This window comes from Aedes albopictus, chromosome 1 (genome assembly GCF_035046485.1).
Source record: "Aedes albopictus strain Foshan chromosome 1, AalbF5, whole genome shotgun sequence".
NCBI lineage: Eukaryota > Metazoa > Arthropoda > Insecta > Diptera > Culicidae > Aedes > Aedes albopictus.
This window is the reverse complement of record NC_085136.1, coordinates 267,001,241-267,018,654: the sequence shown is the minus strand read 5'-3', so window position 1 is coordinate 267,018,654 and position 17,414 is coordinate 267,001,241. Positions and strand designations below refer to the sequence as shown.

General features: G+C 36.6%; 1 protein-coding gene and 1 long non-coding RNA gene across 3 annotated transcripts in view; one reads left to right on the top strand and one right to left on the bottom strand.

The window, feature by feature from the left end:
- LOC109399005 (afadin) overlaps positions 1–10,181 on the top strand; it is a 50,166-nt gene extending 39,985 nt beyond the window's left edge. For both annotated transcript variants that reach the window (XM_062846736.1, XM_062846737.1), the window contains one exon: positions 53–10,181. In XM_062846736.1, the coding sequence (XP_062702720.1) occupies positions 53–233 (181 nt within the window). In that variant the 3' untranslated portion in view covers positions 234–10,181. The remainder of the gene's footprint in view (positions 1–52) is intronic.
- Positions 1–17,414, bottom strand: part of LOC134285616 (uncharacterized) — a 302,588-nt gene that overhangs the window by 10,866 nt on the left and 274,308 nt on the right. The window lies entirely within an intron of this gene.

Genomic DNA, 17,414 nt, shown 5'->3' with positions numbered 1-17,414 from the left:
CCAATCCTTTCATAAAATTAAACAAACAATTCCGCGTATCACCCAAAAACAGTGATCCCCGTACCCGTCGGTTGGCCGAGCAGCAGCAGAGGCAAAAGTCGGAACCCGTCCCGGAGAAGTTGTCGTTCAAGGAAAAAATGAAGATGTTCGCTCTGGAATCGGGCGAGAACAACACCCCCAAGGATAAGCTGAAGATCTCCCGTGCCCAGCGGGATATCGATGCCGTACATTGAGGACAACCGGATCACTTTCTCTCATACACCACCCATACACGCATTTACTACCGCAACAGTTGTAGTGTATAGTCAAAACAGCAGTCATATGCCTTCTTCATGCCTTTATCTCCCCCGCGTGGACAAGCAGTGTAAGCCCTGATCCGCGATCGAAAAAAAAATCGGTATTATAAGTGCGAGAAGTATTAGAATCGACAAAAAATGGTGGAAAAACTGGACAAAATAAGCCTCCGTTTTTCATTTGGGTATTGTTTTCTGTTATTTCTTTCACATTTAAGCATTAAACAGTGGTTTTATCCTCTACCACCTAAAGTGACAAACGAACGAGAGGTGGTTTTTTTGTATAGATTTAGACAAATTGACGGATTTGAAAGTTTTTTTTGGTAGGTTTTGTTGTTACTTGTTTAGAGGTGTATAAAGTTGTACTACTATTAAAGTGAACACAGAAAAGATAAAATTACTTCTACATTGTTGTTATAATAAAAATGATGCTACAAGTGAGAAAACAACAAATTCAAATCCTACTGGTATAATTGTATAACAACGCATTGAAGTGGTGACCCCTTGGTATAAGCTTACTACTACTAACATATATGGTAGGGAAAACAGTCGAAATGATAAAGTTTCACAAACACAGACATACACTAGGAGAAACCCATTGGACCAAAAAACGAAGAAGAGAGAAAATATTTTCATTTTATAGACATCTTTTACGTCAGAAAGGACATTTTAAATCGTCGCGTGTTAGAGAAGATGAATGCAAACAACCAACCAATATAGACGCGAACACATGAAGAAGAGTGTTTAGAAAGAATGCGATATGAATTTTGTAGTAGGTTTGACTGAAAGAAACCGCTGCTCAGTGGGATAAATGCGACTTATTGCCGTTACTAGAAATACATATTATATCTTTTTAGGGAAAAATCAGGTTCAAATAACCACAAATGAAGCGTTAACATCGATTTCCGTTAGGATGTAAAATTTGCAATGATTGAGTCCCCAACCCAAGGAAGTACCGCAATGTGACCGAAACGTCGGACAAAGTTTGGTTGTGGTATTTGAATCTTTTCAAAACTGACAAGCCCTTTCCACGTTACAATTCAGGTTAACCACCTGATGAAATGAAGCACATCAGTGAATGTAATTCTCGATGTAGTCGTTGGAAGAATGTTTCTTGGAAATTTTGGAAGTATTTTTTATACAATTCTTAATCAGTTGAAAGTTCATGATGCGGAGAATTTGTACTTACTGAAAGGTGTTTTTTACAATTGGCTATTCGTTGACACTTGTTTCTACGGAACCGATGAGATAAAAGCATTATAAAGACAAATTTTGAAGCTTTTTAGGAGAAATATCTGCTAAAGCCCCTCAGTTCAGGACATACAGGGGATAGACAAAATGATCGGAACAGGCAAAATTTTCACTTTTCAAAAAGTGTTCAACTAGCTGTAACTTTTCGAAAAGTGCATCAAATATTCTCAAATTTTCACTGTAAGTTCATCAACTAGATGTGTATCAGTGGTCCAAAATTAGAAAAGATCGGGCCATTCTCCACGAAGTTATAAAGATTCTTGAAAAAGGTAAAATTATCCGATGGCCAACTTTAAGCTGTTATGTCTCCGGGTTCAATGAACCGATTGAAATGAAATGTTGACCATTTATGACTTATATAATGAGCTATGAAAAACCATTGACTTAACTCAATATTTTTAACACGGAAGAAAATTATAACGATTAGATTATTTTTCTAATAAAACACCAAATTTTCCAAAATATCAACATCGTTTCAAAATTCAAGATGCAAATTATAGTTCATTTAATTTCCCTCTAATTGACTTATATATAAATTTGTTTTGAAGGAAAGTAACGACATAGCCACCTATAAATTAAAAAAGTTATAGAATGCATATTAAAAATGAACCAATTTACTAAAAAATCGTGAAAAAAATCAAATCGCTATAATTTTGTCTCTTGTTAAAAACTTCAAGTGAAGTCAAATGTTTTCCAGAGTTCATTATATAAGTCATAAATGGTCATAATTTCATTTCAAAATTGAAAATTTGAGAATATTTGATGCACTTTTCGAAAAGTTACAGCCGGTTGAACATTTTTTGAAAAGTGAAAATTTTGCTTGTCCCGATCATTTTGTCTATCCCCTGTACGTTTATTTTTTCTATTCATATTCATAGTTTTGTTTTAAAATGACTAGCAAAAGTCATTGAAGAATTCCAGATAACATTTCTTGAAGAAGCTTGTAAAGGATTTCCTTCGGAATTACCTGGATTCAGTTTTAGGTTTTGCCTGGGATTACTTCAAGAGCTCTTGCCGAATTCCTCCAGGAAGTACTCCCGAGATTCTTCCAGAGAATATTTCCTGGATTTCATACGAAATATCTCCGGAGATTACTTCAGGAGTTCCTAATATTTTTTCGATTTTTTCCGTAATTTCTCTAGCAATTAATTCCGAGATTCCTCCAGGAATTCCTTCTAGGATTACCTTAGCAATTATTCTTGAGATTCCCCCTGGAGTTTCTTTCGTGGTTTCTACACAAATGCATTTTAGGATACCTCTAGGATTTCCTTTAGTGATTTCTCAGGGAGCTCCATCTGGGATTGTTTCTCACTTGGATCGTTTCTGAGATTCCTAGAAGGTTCCTCCAGGAACTGCTTTCAGGACTTCAGTCATTCTTTCTGGGACTTCAGTGAATTTCATCCAGGATTTCTACAAGAGTTCCATGAATCCTTCAGGAACTCCATCCTAGATTCTTAATAGCTTCTTTTGGAATATCTTCAGGCATTTTTTATGAAGGTATTCCTGGAAAACATGCCTGAGAATTAGAGCAATTTCACTCGAGATTTTTTGCGGGATTCCTCCAGGAGTTCTCTCGGCGATTGTTTCAGGAATTCTTTCCAAGATTATTCAGGTTTGTTCTGAGATTCTTCCAGTAATCCTACAAGAACTTCATCACTTTTCCTCCAAATTCTCCGTAATTCTTCCAGGAGCTTCTTCCGGGACTCTTTCAGTACATACTTCTGGAACTGTTTCAAGAATTTCGGGAATTTCTTCTGAGGTTCTGTCAGAAATTGCTGCCGGAATTTCTTCAGAAACTCTTTCGTGGATTCCTTCGGGAATTTCTTCTGGGATTCCTTTACCAACTCTTAATTTTTCTGGAATTCTTTCGGAAACTGCTTCCGGGATTTCTTCAGGAACTTTTTCCAGAATTTATCTAGAAACTCTTTTTTTGGTTTCCCCCAAGAAATCCGTTCGGATTTCTGCAAATCCTCCAGAAGTTCATTCTAGACGTTTCTAATGGATATCTTTCAAGAGTTTTTTGGGAGTCTTTTGAGTTACTGCTACTGCAGTTTTTATTTATGGCATTCCTCATGTAGTTCCTTCAGGATTTCTCTGAGGGAATACTCCAGCAAGTTACTTCCTTGGTTCCTTCTGGTTTTCCTCCAACACTTCCTGGAGGAATCTAAGATCCTTTTAGGAAGCTCAGATGATGATTCTGAAAGAATCCTTAATAAACCCCAGGAAAAATCTCATCAAGAACTCCCTGAGTATCACACAAGAAACTCCCAGAGGAGTCTTGGAACGAATTTGTGGAGAAACCGCGAAGAATTTCTTGGAAAAGTCCCGGATGGAATTCCTGTGGAATCCCAGAATGACCTTCTTGGGGGGTGTCACCATGCCGTCATCAAGCCATGAATTAAATCAAGCTATCATAGCAACCGTGCGTGACTCCAGATAATTTTCATGGAATTTCTCCAAGGATTTTTTTCTGAATCCCTATAGGAGTTTCTCTCAGGGTATTTCGCAGATGTTGTCACGTAACATTCACTCGGGGTTCCTCTGGAATGATTTGACATGGTTCATTCTGGTGTTCCTCTTGGAATTTCCCCTGAAATTCATTCCGGGATTTTTTTTGCGAAATTCCTTTGAGCGTGTCTACAAAAGTAATTCATGGGATTTCTACTAGAGTTTCTCTCAGAATATTTTCAGGGAATTTTCATGACTTTTCTGTGGGATGTCTTCCAGAGGTTTTGCTGTATTGCTCTCAGAATCCCTCTCAGGCCTTCTGCCGAAGTTCCTTCTGTAATTTCTTCAAGAAAAGTCCGTGAACTTTCTTCCTGAATTTCTCTGGATATTTCTACAGGAGTTTCTCACGGAATATCTCTTAAAGGTTATTTCTGGATTTCTCTTGAAGTTTCTTCCGAGATTTCCCTAGGAGTTTCCGGGGACGTCTCTTAAATTTCAGGAGAGGATGTCTTCAAAATTTTACGAAGTTAATGTTTTGGAGACCCTTTTGAGATTTCTTCAGGACTTGCAGGAGCTGATGCGAATATTTTGTATGGAGTTCTTCTTACGATTTTTCCTCATGTATATGTTTCCAGGATATTTAATAATGATTCTCCTGAAGGTTTTCTTAGAGATTTTCCTTGGACTACCCCCAGTGTTCGTCTCAGAATCCATACCATAAATCAGCGTTTCTCAAACTATGGGTCGCGACCCACTGGTGGGTCGCGGCAGTGTTGGTAAAAACTCAAATTCTCAAATCTCATGGTTGAGTTGTATCACGCGCGATTCTTGACTTGCCAAACTCATTGCCGAAAAAATCATGCATGAGTTGACTCATGATTTCACTCATTCCTTTATTTCTTGGTGTTCTTAATGTTTACATCGAAGTTTTTAGGATTGTATGATAAAACAAAAGCAAATCTAGCGTACAACAACATTGATTGCCGTTCAAATGTATTTGGATTCGTTTTACAAGCGAATGAGATTTCGGCGCTTGACTCGTGAGTGCGAGATTTTGCATTAAATTCTCGCGCGTGAGAAAACGATTCAGAATCGCGTGCGAGTTTGCTCACGCAGGAGCGGTTCATGAGTGTGCTTTGAGTGTGAGTTTACCAACACTGGGTCGCGGGCTGATTTTCGGTGGGTCGCGAAGGTTTGTGTGATGTTCTAATAAAGATTTCACTTCAAATCGTATTTCGAAATTTAAAAACACTCTGGAAGAATCAGTGAACTCATTAGTATATATCAGCAGAGCTTCGGAAAATTTTCCCTGAATTTTCGATATTTTGAACATATTCTATATCTGATCATCTGAGCAGCACTATAATTCTAAAAAACTTATTAAATGTTTGCCTACTCGCGTAAACATTGAGTAACATTTTAATCAGTATGTACCTGTTTGATGAATCTTGAAATTTATGCACGTCGTTACATACAGAATGTACGATTTTGAGTGGACGCAGTGCACCTTCATTCGACAGGAATTTCTTATAGTTTTACATAAGCATAAAGTTGCTATTATACCTTCAAAGTGTTTTTTGAAAATGTGAGACAGAATTCCTGTGGAGTACTATAGTAATGTAATTTGTGTAAATTCACCAACTTACCTAATTTTTTGTGATAGAAAGTTCACTGAAACTAATTGCTTTGGCATGTCAATATTATTTTGACCTTTTTCAGAAAACAGAAAAAGCTCTGTAATTTTTTTTATCTGTATTAACGAGATTTTAGCCCTAGGCTAGTTCATCTCGGGACCCACATATTTACTTCCATTCCGAAGGAAGAACTCACATTTTTGTGAGTTTTCCGGGAGTGGGATTCGATTCCAGGTCCTCGGCTTGATAATCAAGTGTTCTAACCATCACACCAGGTTCTCTCCACACAGCTCTGTAATTTAAAAAAAAAACTTCAAAATGTATAAAATCGATAAAAAATAAGTTCAAATTTTCAAAATGACTCATGTTATGAAAATATGTGCTGGTGGCGCCAAATTCTATTGAAATCAAAAGTGGGTGGCAAGGTGGAAAAGTTTGAGAACTCCTGCCATAAATCGTCACGGGGTTCTGGCAGTTTCTTTTGGGATTTATTTTAATAGCTTCTCAAGATTCGAGCAATTTTTGCCGGCGATGTTCTTATAAACTTTTTTACGAGGATTCTGCTGATTTTTTTTTTTCAGAGGTTCTTTAAGAGGTTTTCCGCTTTTGCTCCCAGAGTTCCTCGCACTTCATGGGATTTCTCCAAGGATTTATTTCGGGATGTTTACAGGAGCTTTTTTTTAGAAATATTTCTCAGATGTTGTCGTGAAAAGTCTTTTAGAGGTTCTTTAGGGATTCCTCTCGAATGATACTCTATGATTTCTTCTGATGTACCTTTCTCCACAGTGTTTCTACAGTATTACTGGGATTTCTACTATAGTTCTATAGAGTTTCTACCAGAATTTCTTCGGAAGTTTTTCATGACTCTTCTGTGGAAGTTTCTCCCGGGATTTCTTCCAATGGTTTTGCAGCATTGTTCTCAGAACCTATCTCGGTATTTCTCTCGAAGTTCCTTCTGTTATTTTCTCAACAAATTTCCGCGAGCTATCTCCCGGGATGTGTCTGAACGGTGCTCGTGGGGTTTCTCTTGAAGCCGAAGCTGCACGTGCAATTTTTCTCGAAGTTTCTTCTGGGATTTCTTTTCGAAGATTCCTTCCGATGTTGCTCCCGGGATGTCTCTCAGTTTTTTTTAGGATGTATACTGGACTTTTTTCCTAGAACTTTCACCGGCGTTTCTTCCGGAGATCCTTTAAATATTTCTGCCGGAGCTTTGTTGATATTTATCATAAAGTTTTTCCCGTGATTTTTTTTCAGAAATTTTTTGGATAGTGGCATATTAAAACCTCACTTTTATAACCTGTTCTACGATAAAAAAAATCGGGAATTTGGACAAATCTATGATCAAAGACAAAAACAATAGTTGAAATCACTGCTTTACGGCGTTCATCATCCCTTATAAGCTCACTTGTGCAAAAAATTTCGAAATTTGTACATGTAGAACAGGTAGATTTGCGGTTAAGGAATCGCCGAAATCCAAGAGCATTTCTTGAAACACCTCCCGGGAATCCCTACGAAGTTCCTTGTAGAAAATTCCCAAAGAAATATCGGAAGACATGCTGGTGGAATCTCGCGAGGAACTCCGAGACTCAATATTGGAGAAATTCTTCCAAATTCGGGACTTGCAAATCCTGATGAAAACTGAGACATCCCCAAAAAACTTCTGGTAGAAGTCTCGGGTGGTAAATTTAGTGAAACTCCGGGAGGAACTCCGATTATCTTTGAGAGAAATCCTCGGAGGAGCTACAGGAGAAACTCTGGCAGCTACAGGAAAAATTCTGAAAAATTCCTTGGGAGAAATCTATGGAAGAACTTGAAGTTGTTAGTACGTCGTCCCGAAAAACCTCTAAGAGAAATTTCTGGTAAATTTAGCAAGCATTTCCTGAAGGAATCCCGGGAGAAACCTTGGGAGCATACCGGGAGAAGCCCTGAAAGAAATATCAGAGAAATTGCTACAGAGACTACGTGAACTCCTGCAGAAATTTTGGAATGAACGTCGGACAAAACCTTGGAAGGAGCTCTGGGAGCATGGAGTTTTCCTGCCATTTCTTTCAGGGAGAAATACAAGAGGAACTTCCAAAGTTCAGCTGGAAACATTAGAGAAATTCCGGGTGATATGGAAAAAAAACTTGCAAGGAAAACAAAAAAAAAAAAAAATCGAAAATTTTTTTTTGAAGAAAATCCTTGGAAGAACTTCTGCCGAAGTCTCGCAAAACTTCTCGCCAGAAACTCTTGGAAACTTGTTCCAGAAAACCCGCTACCGGTATTTGAAACTCCTGAAGGCACTTTGGGAGAACTTTGTTAGGATCTCCGGAAAGAATCGCCCGAGAAACAACAAGACTAGAAAGAAAAACCAATCTTCTGAAAGTTATTCCGGAATTTACTTTTGCAGGTACCCCGTGGAAATCTCCTGTTGAAATTCTAGGATGAACTCTGTTAGAAATCGCAGGTTCATCTCTCAAAAATTTCAATTTCGTGAGAAACCCCGGAAAATCCCAGAAGGATAGAATTCTTTCCTGGAGAAATTAAAAAAAAATCCGGAAAACCTTCAGGAAACATCCCTAGATAAATTCGTGGAAGAACTCCCGAAAAAATCGTGATAGGCGTTCTAAAAAAAAACTGCGAAAGACTTTAAAGAGGAAATTGTGGTAGAAATCCCAGATGGAATCCCTAAAAAAATGAATGAAATTACGGCAGAAAACTTCAGGCAAACTTAAAAACGAATTCTGGGTTGATTTTCCAGCAGTTTCCTAAATTAACCTCTGAACGAAATCCCAAACACTGAAAGAGTTCTTGAGCACAGGTTTTTTAGTTGTTGCTATTTTTTTCAAAATTTTTATAACAAGTTCATCCAGGAGCCAGGTGTTACTCAAAAAGGTTTTCTGTTAAAAAAGTTTATTTAAAAATTTCTTTAAGAAATTCATGTAATTTCAATTACATTCTCGACCCAAATTTCGACAGGAAATCATCAATACTTTAACAAGAAATTTCTTCCTGGAATACTTCTAATATTCCTTGTATTTCTTAGGAATTGGGTGACCAGGAATAAGTACAACATTTTCAGCAAAAAGTACATTGAAACAATGTTCATCCCAAAAAAAGTTGCCTGATTTTTCCTCTATCAGATATGAAAGCATTTAAAAACGGCAAACAGTGTCATATATGGAGACATCGTTTCATTTAACTCGCATTTTTTCCCACTGAAATGGACTGAAGAAGCAGTAAATAAGTACTGAGGAGTGGAACAATTTAACGTTAGAAACCCAGGTTTGAGTCGGTTTGCTGCAGAAGCGATTCGTATCGAAGTCCTATATTTGCATTAGAGTGTTAGCTATTTTTATACTATTCAACATAAGTGACCTACAGAGAGAAAAAGAAAAAAAAAAAACACTACAAATTCCCTCCCCCTTTTGGATAGAAAGTTATAAGAAACATTTTCCTCCCCCTCGATGCGAGCAGGGCGGCAATCGGTCAATTTTTGCCTCCAACATTAACGAGCAGCTGGATTGAAACTACAATTTTAATAGCAAACAAACAAAAAAAACGTGAAACTGGTATTCAAGTGTCACCTTGTGAAATATACGATTACGATTTGATAGATGTGTACTTTTTACTAACCTTAAATCCACTGTAAAGAATGTAAAACGAAGGAATTCAAACTTGTTACAAGACTAGTTTTCCAATAATTATGCATTTTATCGCTGAGATGATGATACATACAAATATCGTAGCTTAGTGTGTTAGGAAGTCTAAATGAAAATAAGCGAAGTTATTTAAGTGAGATCGCTGTTTAGTGGACCGTAAAACAAAACAACAACATTAGGAATTAAATAATTCTTATTATAAAAAAAAACATAAAACATTAGAAAGATTGTATGAAATGAGAGAACCGAGAGAACAGTGAAACAAACTTATATAAGGCAGAGAGGAACACCGGAATGTTTAGGGAAAACTGATTTTATTTGTTATAAAATATTTTTAATATATTCCTTAGATATATTTAAAGCAAATCCTTTGATATGAAACAATTTATTCAAATCCGTTTAGTATAAATCAATATCAGTATCCTCATCAGCAACACAAATAGACAAACGAACACTTGTATTGAATCCCTCATTTCATCGAGTCATAGAGATTGATCAACAACTGATGAAATTATTACATAACACTCAGAATCTAACAAACGCCACTGCACATTACAAGCAACATATTTCCGCACCGATTTTTCAATCTCTCACAGCACACACACTGAAACGCAGCTAATAGAAAGTAAAACAAAAAATGAGTATTCCAAGCAAACAACATAACAAAACAGCAACACATTTATCTCAGCGTAGTAGCGTAATCATTATTATACATATATTCTAGTAGAAGAAATAAATAAAAAAAACTCATAAAAAGGAGTAGGTTTTAATAAATAACAAAATAGTATAACTTGCAAACACTAACATTAAAACACACTACACTAAGACACACTCCACCGCAGCACACACCCACAGACAGCGCCCTTCCACTTCAATGAGATCAAATACATCAAAACATGTAAATGTTAAATGCTGTTGGTTGAATTTAATCATTGTGAAATTTCCTTGATCATAAATCTCCAATTTCCTTACCTCGCAGAAAATAATTTAAATTTTCAAACGTTTTCTTTCCCATATGTCCCTGCAATGCACTCCTCTACTGTAGCGCAACTGGGAAGCCATCTGCTCGTTAGCCATGGTAAACTGACAGTGCCCTATAGCGCAAGTTCCACTACTCGCCGCCAGAGACAGGGGGTGCGTAAGTGTGCTACTGTGGTTTACCGTTCAGAGATAAAGGGGGCCACGCGAAGTATTTGAATGGGTCGTTGTTAATGGGATTGTTTGCATTGCCTGATTAGTTATATTTTCTATACATTAGTCATTTATTATTATTATTATCTTCATTATCGAGATTCACATTAGTCATTACCATACATATGGTGGATTTATTTTAATGATAAATTTAAAGGATTGTCTCGGAAGCACCTTAAATAACTAATGAACGGTTCACATAAAGCAAGTATTACTTCACATAAACGCTCAAAGTTTATTTACCCCTTTTGGGTCGGAGGGGTCATATGTGACCACGGCTATGAAAACAGCACAACAAACGAATTTGAGAACAGCGTGGTTGCGGCAGCAGTGGCAATACCATCTGGCCCCAAAAGTTTAATGAAGAATGAGAATTCCCATTGCGCCAAATTGAGATACGACATTGTTCCGGTAGAAAATCAGAAAAAAACCCTGCAGAAGTTCATAAATGGAGCTGTGAAGGAATTTCTGAATATCTGAAGAAATTTTTCAAAAAAAAATCTTGATGAAATGTTGTGGAAATCTGTTTTCGGTATTTTTGAAATAATCCTTGGAAAAATATTTAATTCTTCTGTTGAGATGTTTTTGGAAGAATTATTGGAGAAATACGTTATTAAAATTCAGCTAAGATTTCCTAAAGAAATTTCTGGGAGTATACGTGGACGTATTGCTGAAGTAATTTCTGGAAAAAAAAAAATCATAAACAACTGTAAATTTTACTAAAAAAATGACGTATACATACTTTGAAGGAATTCTTGTAGAAATTTCTGTGAAATATTTTTGGAGACATTTCTGAGTGAATTTCTTAAAAAGTCCCGGAAGATTTTTGGAAGCAATAGTTAGAAGAATTTCTGAAGGTATCCGTAGAAGAGTTGCCAAATGAATCCCTGGAGTGTCTTTGGAAGATTTTCTAAATAAATCCATGAAGAAAATACTGACGCAATTCATGGAAGATTTTACATAAAAATCCTTGGAGAATGTTTTGTAAGGATCCAAAGAAATACATGTAATTTCGAAAAAAAAAACAGTTTTGGAGAAATGTCTGAAATAAAAATCATAGATATTTTTTTGAAACAAACCATGGAGAATTCTCTAGAACACTTTTTCAAGAAATTCCTTAGGGAACCCGTACAGAAAGTCTAAAAGAAACCCTAGATTTTTTTTCGTTTATATACATACAGAAAAAAACATTTCTTAAGGAATCTCTGGCAACATTTCTGAAGAAAATTATGGAGGCAAATTTTTATGAATTTCTGAATGAATACTGGGAAGATTTCATAAAAGAAAAATTTGTAGAGGAATTCCTGGAATTTCTGGGGATATGCAGAAATTTCAGGAAGCCATGAAGGAGTTTTCAAAATATTTCAAATTATATTTAAATACACATGTTGTTGTGAATGTTTTTTTTTGGCTATAGACGTTGGTGTGACACTTGTAGGACCGGTACTGACACTGTAAGGGCGTAGCAAACTAGATGTTGGTCACACGAACACTCGCGACATTAGCGCGAATTTTTTGGAGAATTCCCCAAGGAGTTCATCCGGAAATTCCTCCGGGGATACCGGGGAATTCATTCGGAATTCTCCCAGCCATTCCTCCTGGAATTTATTTAGGAATTCCTCCAGAAATTCATCCGGGAGTTTTTCCAGGATTTCCTCCAGGAGTTGCTCCAGGAATTCCTCCAGAAATTCCTCCAGTTATTCCTCTGTGTTCGTGTGGGATTTCCACGAGGAACTACTGAAGAGACCTCCAGAGGGAACTTCTGAAGGTATCCCCAGAGAGAAATCCTGGTGTGGAATTCCCAGGAGGAACCTCCAGAGAGCACCCCTAGGGGAATCACCAGATGGGTTACCTGTAGGAATCCACACCACCTTGTATCACGAAAAACGCTTGTATCAAGATACAACAGCGAAGTCTGAACATAGCATTAGATTTCATGTTTCAAATCGTAATAAATACTCTCTTTAGTTTAGGTCATAAAATCTACAGGCGTAATTAAGGATCTATTGGAGTATTTTGAATGAAATGATTCTTTAAAGGTCTCCAAGAACTCCCAAGTTAACCTCAGAGCCTCTGAAGCCCCTTAAAAGCCCTCTGAAACGCATTCAAACGCAGCTGAATTATCCTTAAAACTCCCATGAAATCCTTCTTGCATTCTCCCCCTTTTACATCTGAAAACCTTGACCTCCGTCCCGTTGCATCTGCTAGCCATTTGTCCCTTTTAAACTTATTTGTAACCTTGAAATCCATTTAGGCAATGAATCCTTTATAGGGAAACATTCTATTTACGTAGCCCCGACTCATTACCTAAATGGAGGATTTGATGTAGATCAGTGATCCTCAGGCCCATTTTTTCAACTGCTCGTATTGCTACAGCTGGATCAATTTGTGAAACATTTAACACGTTATTTTTTATTATTTCGGGAGTAGAACAACTTCCATAAGAAACATTGCAAAGTATCCTACGGCAACAAAGAGAACTGGACATCACGTGCGGCCCACGGGCCGACCTTGATGTCCTTTGATATATGTAGATGAAAGATTGCCAGCCTGCGCGCTCAATTTGCGCGTTCTTAACCCATTTCCGCCCAGTGATCTATTTATAGATCAGTAACTTATGCGATAACTGCGGAGAATTGAAGCATTTTGGAAGACTGGTGTCTTCAGCAAAGTTGTTGAGAAGATCAAGGACTCTTCGATAGTACGTAATTTAGTACGTATTCGCTCCAGTAGGTGGCACTAGTGATCACGAAACATTGTGCTTTGACAGGTGTTTCGTCAACAGCCATTGCCAATACTGTCGCCTTCGTATGTTGAGAATCAGACTACATAGAAAAAAATTATATTCAGCAAAGTTGATCAGGACATCAAGAGCTATCCGATAGTGAACTAGTTCGTTCTAGGTTTATCCGTTAGATGGCGCTAGTGAGCTCTAAAACATAAACCTCTTTATCTCGAGAATCTGACTACATAGAAGAATTCTGTCTTCGGCAAAGTTAATCAGAACATCAACAGCAATCCGATAGTGAACTAGTTGATTGTAGGTTTGTCCGCTAGGTGGCGTTAGTGAGTCCCAAAAAAATTAAACCTCTGTATCTTGAGAATCCGACTACATAGAAGAATTTCGTCTTCAGCTAGGTTGATCAGGTCATCAATAGCTATCCGATAGTGAACTAGTTGGTTCTAGATTTATCCGTTAGGTGGCGCTAGTGAGTCCTAAAAAATTTAAATCTCTGTATCTCGAGAATCCGATTACATAGAAGAATTTCGTCTTCGGCAAGGTTGATCAGGACATCAATAGCTATCCGATAGTGAACTAGGGAATCGCGCCACTTGGGCGGTGGCTTCTATATTCGTCTGTTTTCCACTATAACTCAGTCAAATTTGAACCAATTGACACAACTTTTGGAATGTGGTGAGATAGGTATAGTATCTATCTGAGTACAACATTGCAAGTCAATTGGTTCAAAATTGACTGAGTTATAGTGTAAAACAGACGAATATAGAAGCCACCGCCCAAGTGGCGCGATACCCTAGTTGGTTCTAGATTTATCCGTTAGGTGGAGTAAGTGAGTCCTAAAAAAATTAAATCTCTGTATCTCGAGAATCCGATCACATAGAAGAATTTTGTCTTCGGCAAGGTTGATCAGGACATCAATAGCTATCCGATAGTGAGCTAGTTCGTTCTAGGTTTATCCGTTAGGTGGCGCTAGTGAGTCCTTAAAAATTTAAACCTCTTTATCTCGAGAATCTGACTACATAGAAGAATTTTGTCTTCGGCAAGGTTGATCAGGACATCAATAGCTATCCGATAGTGAACTAGTTCGTTCTAGGTTTATCCGTTAGATGGCGCTAGTGAGCTCTAAAACATAAACCTCTTTATCTCGAGAATCTGACTACATAGAAGAATTCTGTCTTCGGCAAAGTTAATCAGAACATCAACAGCAATCCGATAGTGAACTAGTTGATTGTAGGTTTGTCCGCTAGGTGGCGTTAGTGAGTCCCAACAAAATTAAACCTCTGTATCTTGAGAATCCGACTACATAGAAGAATTTCGTCTTCAGCTAGGTTGATCAGGACATCAATAGCTATCCGATAGTGAACTAGTTGGTTCTAGATTTATCCGTTAGGTGGCGCTAGTGAGTCCTAAAAAATTTAAATCTCTGTATCTCGAGAATCCGATTACATAGAAGAATTTCGTCTTCGGCAAGGTTGATCAGGACATCAATAGCTATCCGATAGTGAACTACAGGTATACCTCGATTTAGTGGACATTTCAATTTTTGAAATGTCTATAAAATCGAATTTTACATAAAATCGAAGCAAATTTTTTTATTTTATTTTTATGTAAATTTTATACCAAAATGTACCAAAACATATTAAAATTGCATGAAAATTGAGTTTTCGATAAAAGGCTCGGAGTTTTTGGCATATATTAGTAATTCTCGCTAAATAACGAATAAACCACTATCTCGCTTATTTGTTACGATCGAAATCTTTTGTCTGCAAAACTATGTATGGTTGATTCAAAAGCCAATATTTTGAGCAATGGACATACACAATAACGTTATTTGCATAAATGTCCCAAAAAAATTGAAAAAGTTTCTAAATTCCTCCAGGGATCCCATCTGAACTTCCTCAAAGGGTTTCTTCGGAAATTTAAAGATTCGTGACAATGACAAGCACCTGATAGAGCGTGATTACTGGTTGAGCTGTATTTGCAAACGATCTTTCTGTACGAGTAGTGTAGGTTTGTGCCGCTATCTGCTTGGCCGCCTTTTGTTGCGATTCTGGGGTGTTAAATTAAATTAAGTGAACCCAGAATTTTCAACTTTATTACGACGGTCTCCGAATAAAACTTTCCACATCAAATCATGTTACAGAATATTTCGGAAAATCTTCCATGTGTTCCTCCAGAAGGGTCAGAAAGAATTTTTTAACGAAATTTGGCAAGATTTGCTTCACCAATTCCTCCATGATTTTTCACAAATCATTTCAGAGATTGTTCGAGAAATTCACACAAGGATTGTTTCAGAAATTCCTTTAGTTATTTATTCATAAATTGCTCTTGGCATTCGTACGAGAATCTTTTGGAGCTTTCATTAGAAAATCTACAAAAAAATTTAAAAAATTCATCTATTCTATTTTTATTTGCGGAAACTTGTCCAAGCATTTCGCCAAAAAATCCTTTACGGATTCATTCAAAAAATCTTTCATGTATACGGTCTTTCGAAGATTTGTTTAGAAATTCCTTTTATTCTATAAATTTTACAAAGAATTCTATCGAAGCGTATTGCTTCTGAAATTCTCCCATTTTTTTTCTAGAAAAAATATCCATGAATATGAGTAGAAATTCCTCTACAGAGGAATCTCTATAAGGACTCTTACAAAAATGCGTTCAGAGATTCCTTCAGAAATATCTTTAGACATTTATTCAGAACTTTCTCCAGAGATTCCCTTTAAAAAACATTCAGCGATGCCTTCAGAAACTATTTTTCAGAAAATGTTTCAAAAGTTCCTTCAAAAATTAGAACTGGGATACTTTGGAAATTCTTCCAAGGATTTCACCAAATATTCCCACAGTAACTTCCAATTTCTAAGAATTTCTTCAGAATTTTCAGAAAGAGATGTGAATGATTTGTTGTAGAAATTCCTCCTTTACCTTTTTTGAGACTGTTTCAGTTTTTATCCGAAAAATCTTTCGGAAATTCCTTTAAGCATTCTCTCAAACGATCCCCCAAAGATTTATTCCAAAACTTTCTCCGGGGTTTGCTTAAGAAATTGCTTCAAAGACTTTTTTAAATCTAAATTTCTGTCAAAAAAAACTTCCTGGGATTTCTCTAGGAATTTCTCCAGGGTTTCTTAAAAAATGTGAGAACCATTCGGGAATTTTCTCCAGGCATTCTTATAGAAACTACCCTGGGAGTTCCTTCACATTTTTTTTTTCAAGGGTTCTTTCAGATAATCTCCCATGGTTTTTATTATAAATTCGACCAATAATTTCTTCAAAAATATCTCCAGATTTTCCTCCATAGATTTCTTCACAAATTTCTTCAAGGATGACTTTGAACGAACTTCTACAGATTTTTCGATAAATCTTCCATGGACCCTTGCTGAAATCAATCCTAGGATTCGTTAAAAAAAAAATCTTTCACGAGCTCCTGATAAAATCTTCCATAGATTTTTAAAGAAATTCTGTCAGGGTCTTCTTTGGAAACTGCTCGTAGATTTACTTATCTTCTAGAGATTCCTCTAAACTTTAGAATGTCATTTAGAAATTTCACCAAGAACACATTAAGAAAGTCTTGCATGGATAGCTTCCAAAAATGGGTTCATAAAAGTTTGCATAGAATGTTCCAGAAATTTATCTACGAATTTCTTCGGATTTCTTTAATAGAGACTCTTCCCGTTTTTTTAAAGCATTCATCTAGAAAACCTTTCATGAAGTTTCTTAAAAATATTCCATAATTTTTTTTTAGAATATGATTCACGAATACATTGAGAATCAGAAGCTCTAAACTCTTTCAAAGTTTTCTTAGAAACTTTCTAAAGAACTGTCTCCAAAGATTGCTTTAGGAATTCTCTACAACAGATTATTAAGGAATTTCCCAAAATTTATTCACATTCCTTTTGGTATTCCTTCAAAACATTTCTCTTTCAGAAATTGCTCCAAGGATTTCTTAAGAGAGTCTTTGGAAATCCCCAAAGAAAATTTCCTACAGATTTTGCAGACTTCTACAGAGGATTGCTATGGAAAGGCTGAAAGACATTATTGCAGAGATTCCTGCTAAAATTGACACAGAGATTTCATCAGAAATTCCGTCGAGTATTCCTCTATGTATTTTCTCAGAAACTCTTCCAAGATTTCCTCCAAGCATACTTCTATGAATTTCTCTATGAATTTATCAAGGAGTTCATTAAAAAATGTTTAGAATTTTTGTTTGGGGATTTCTCCA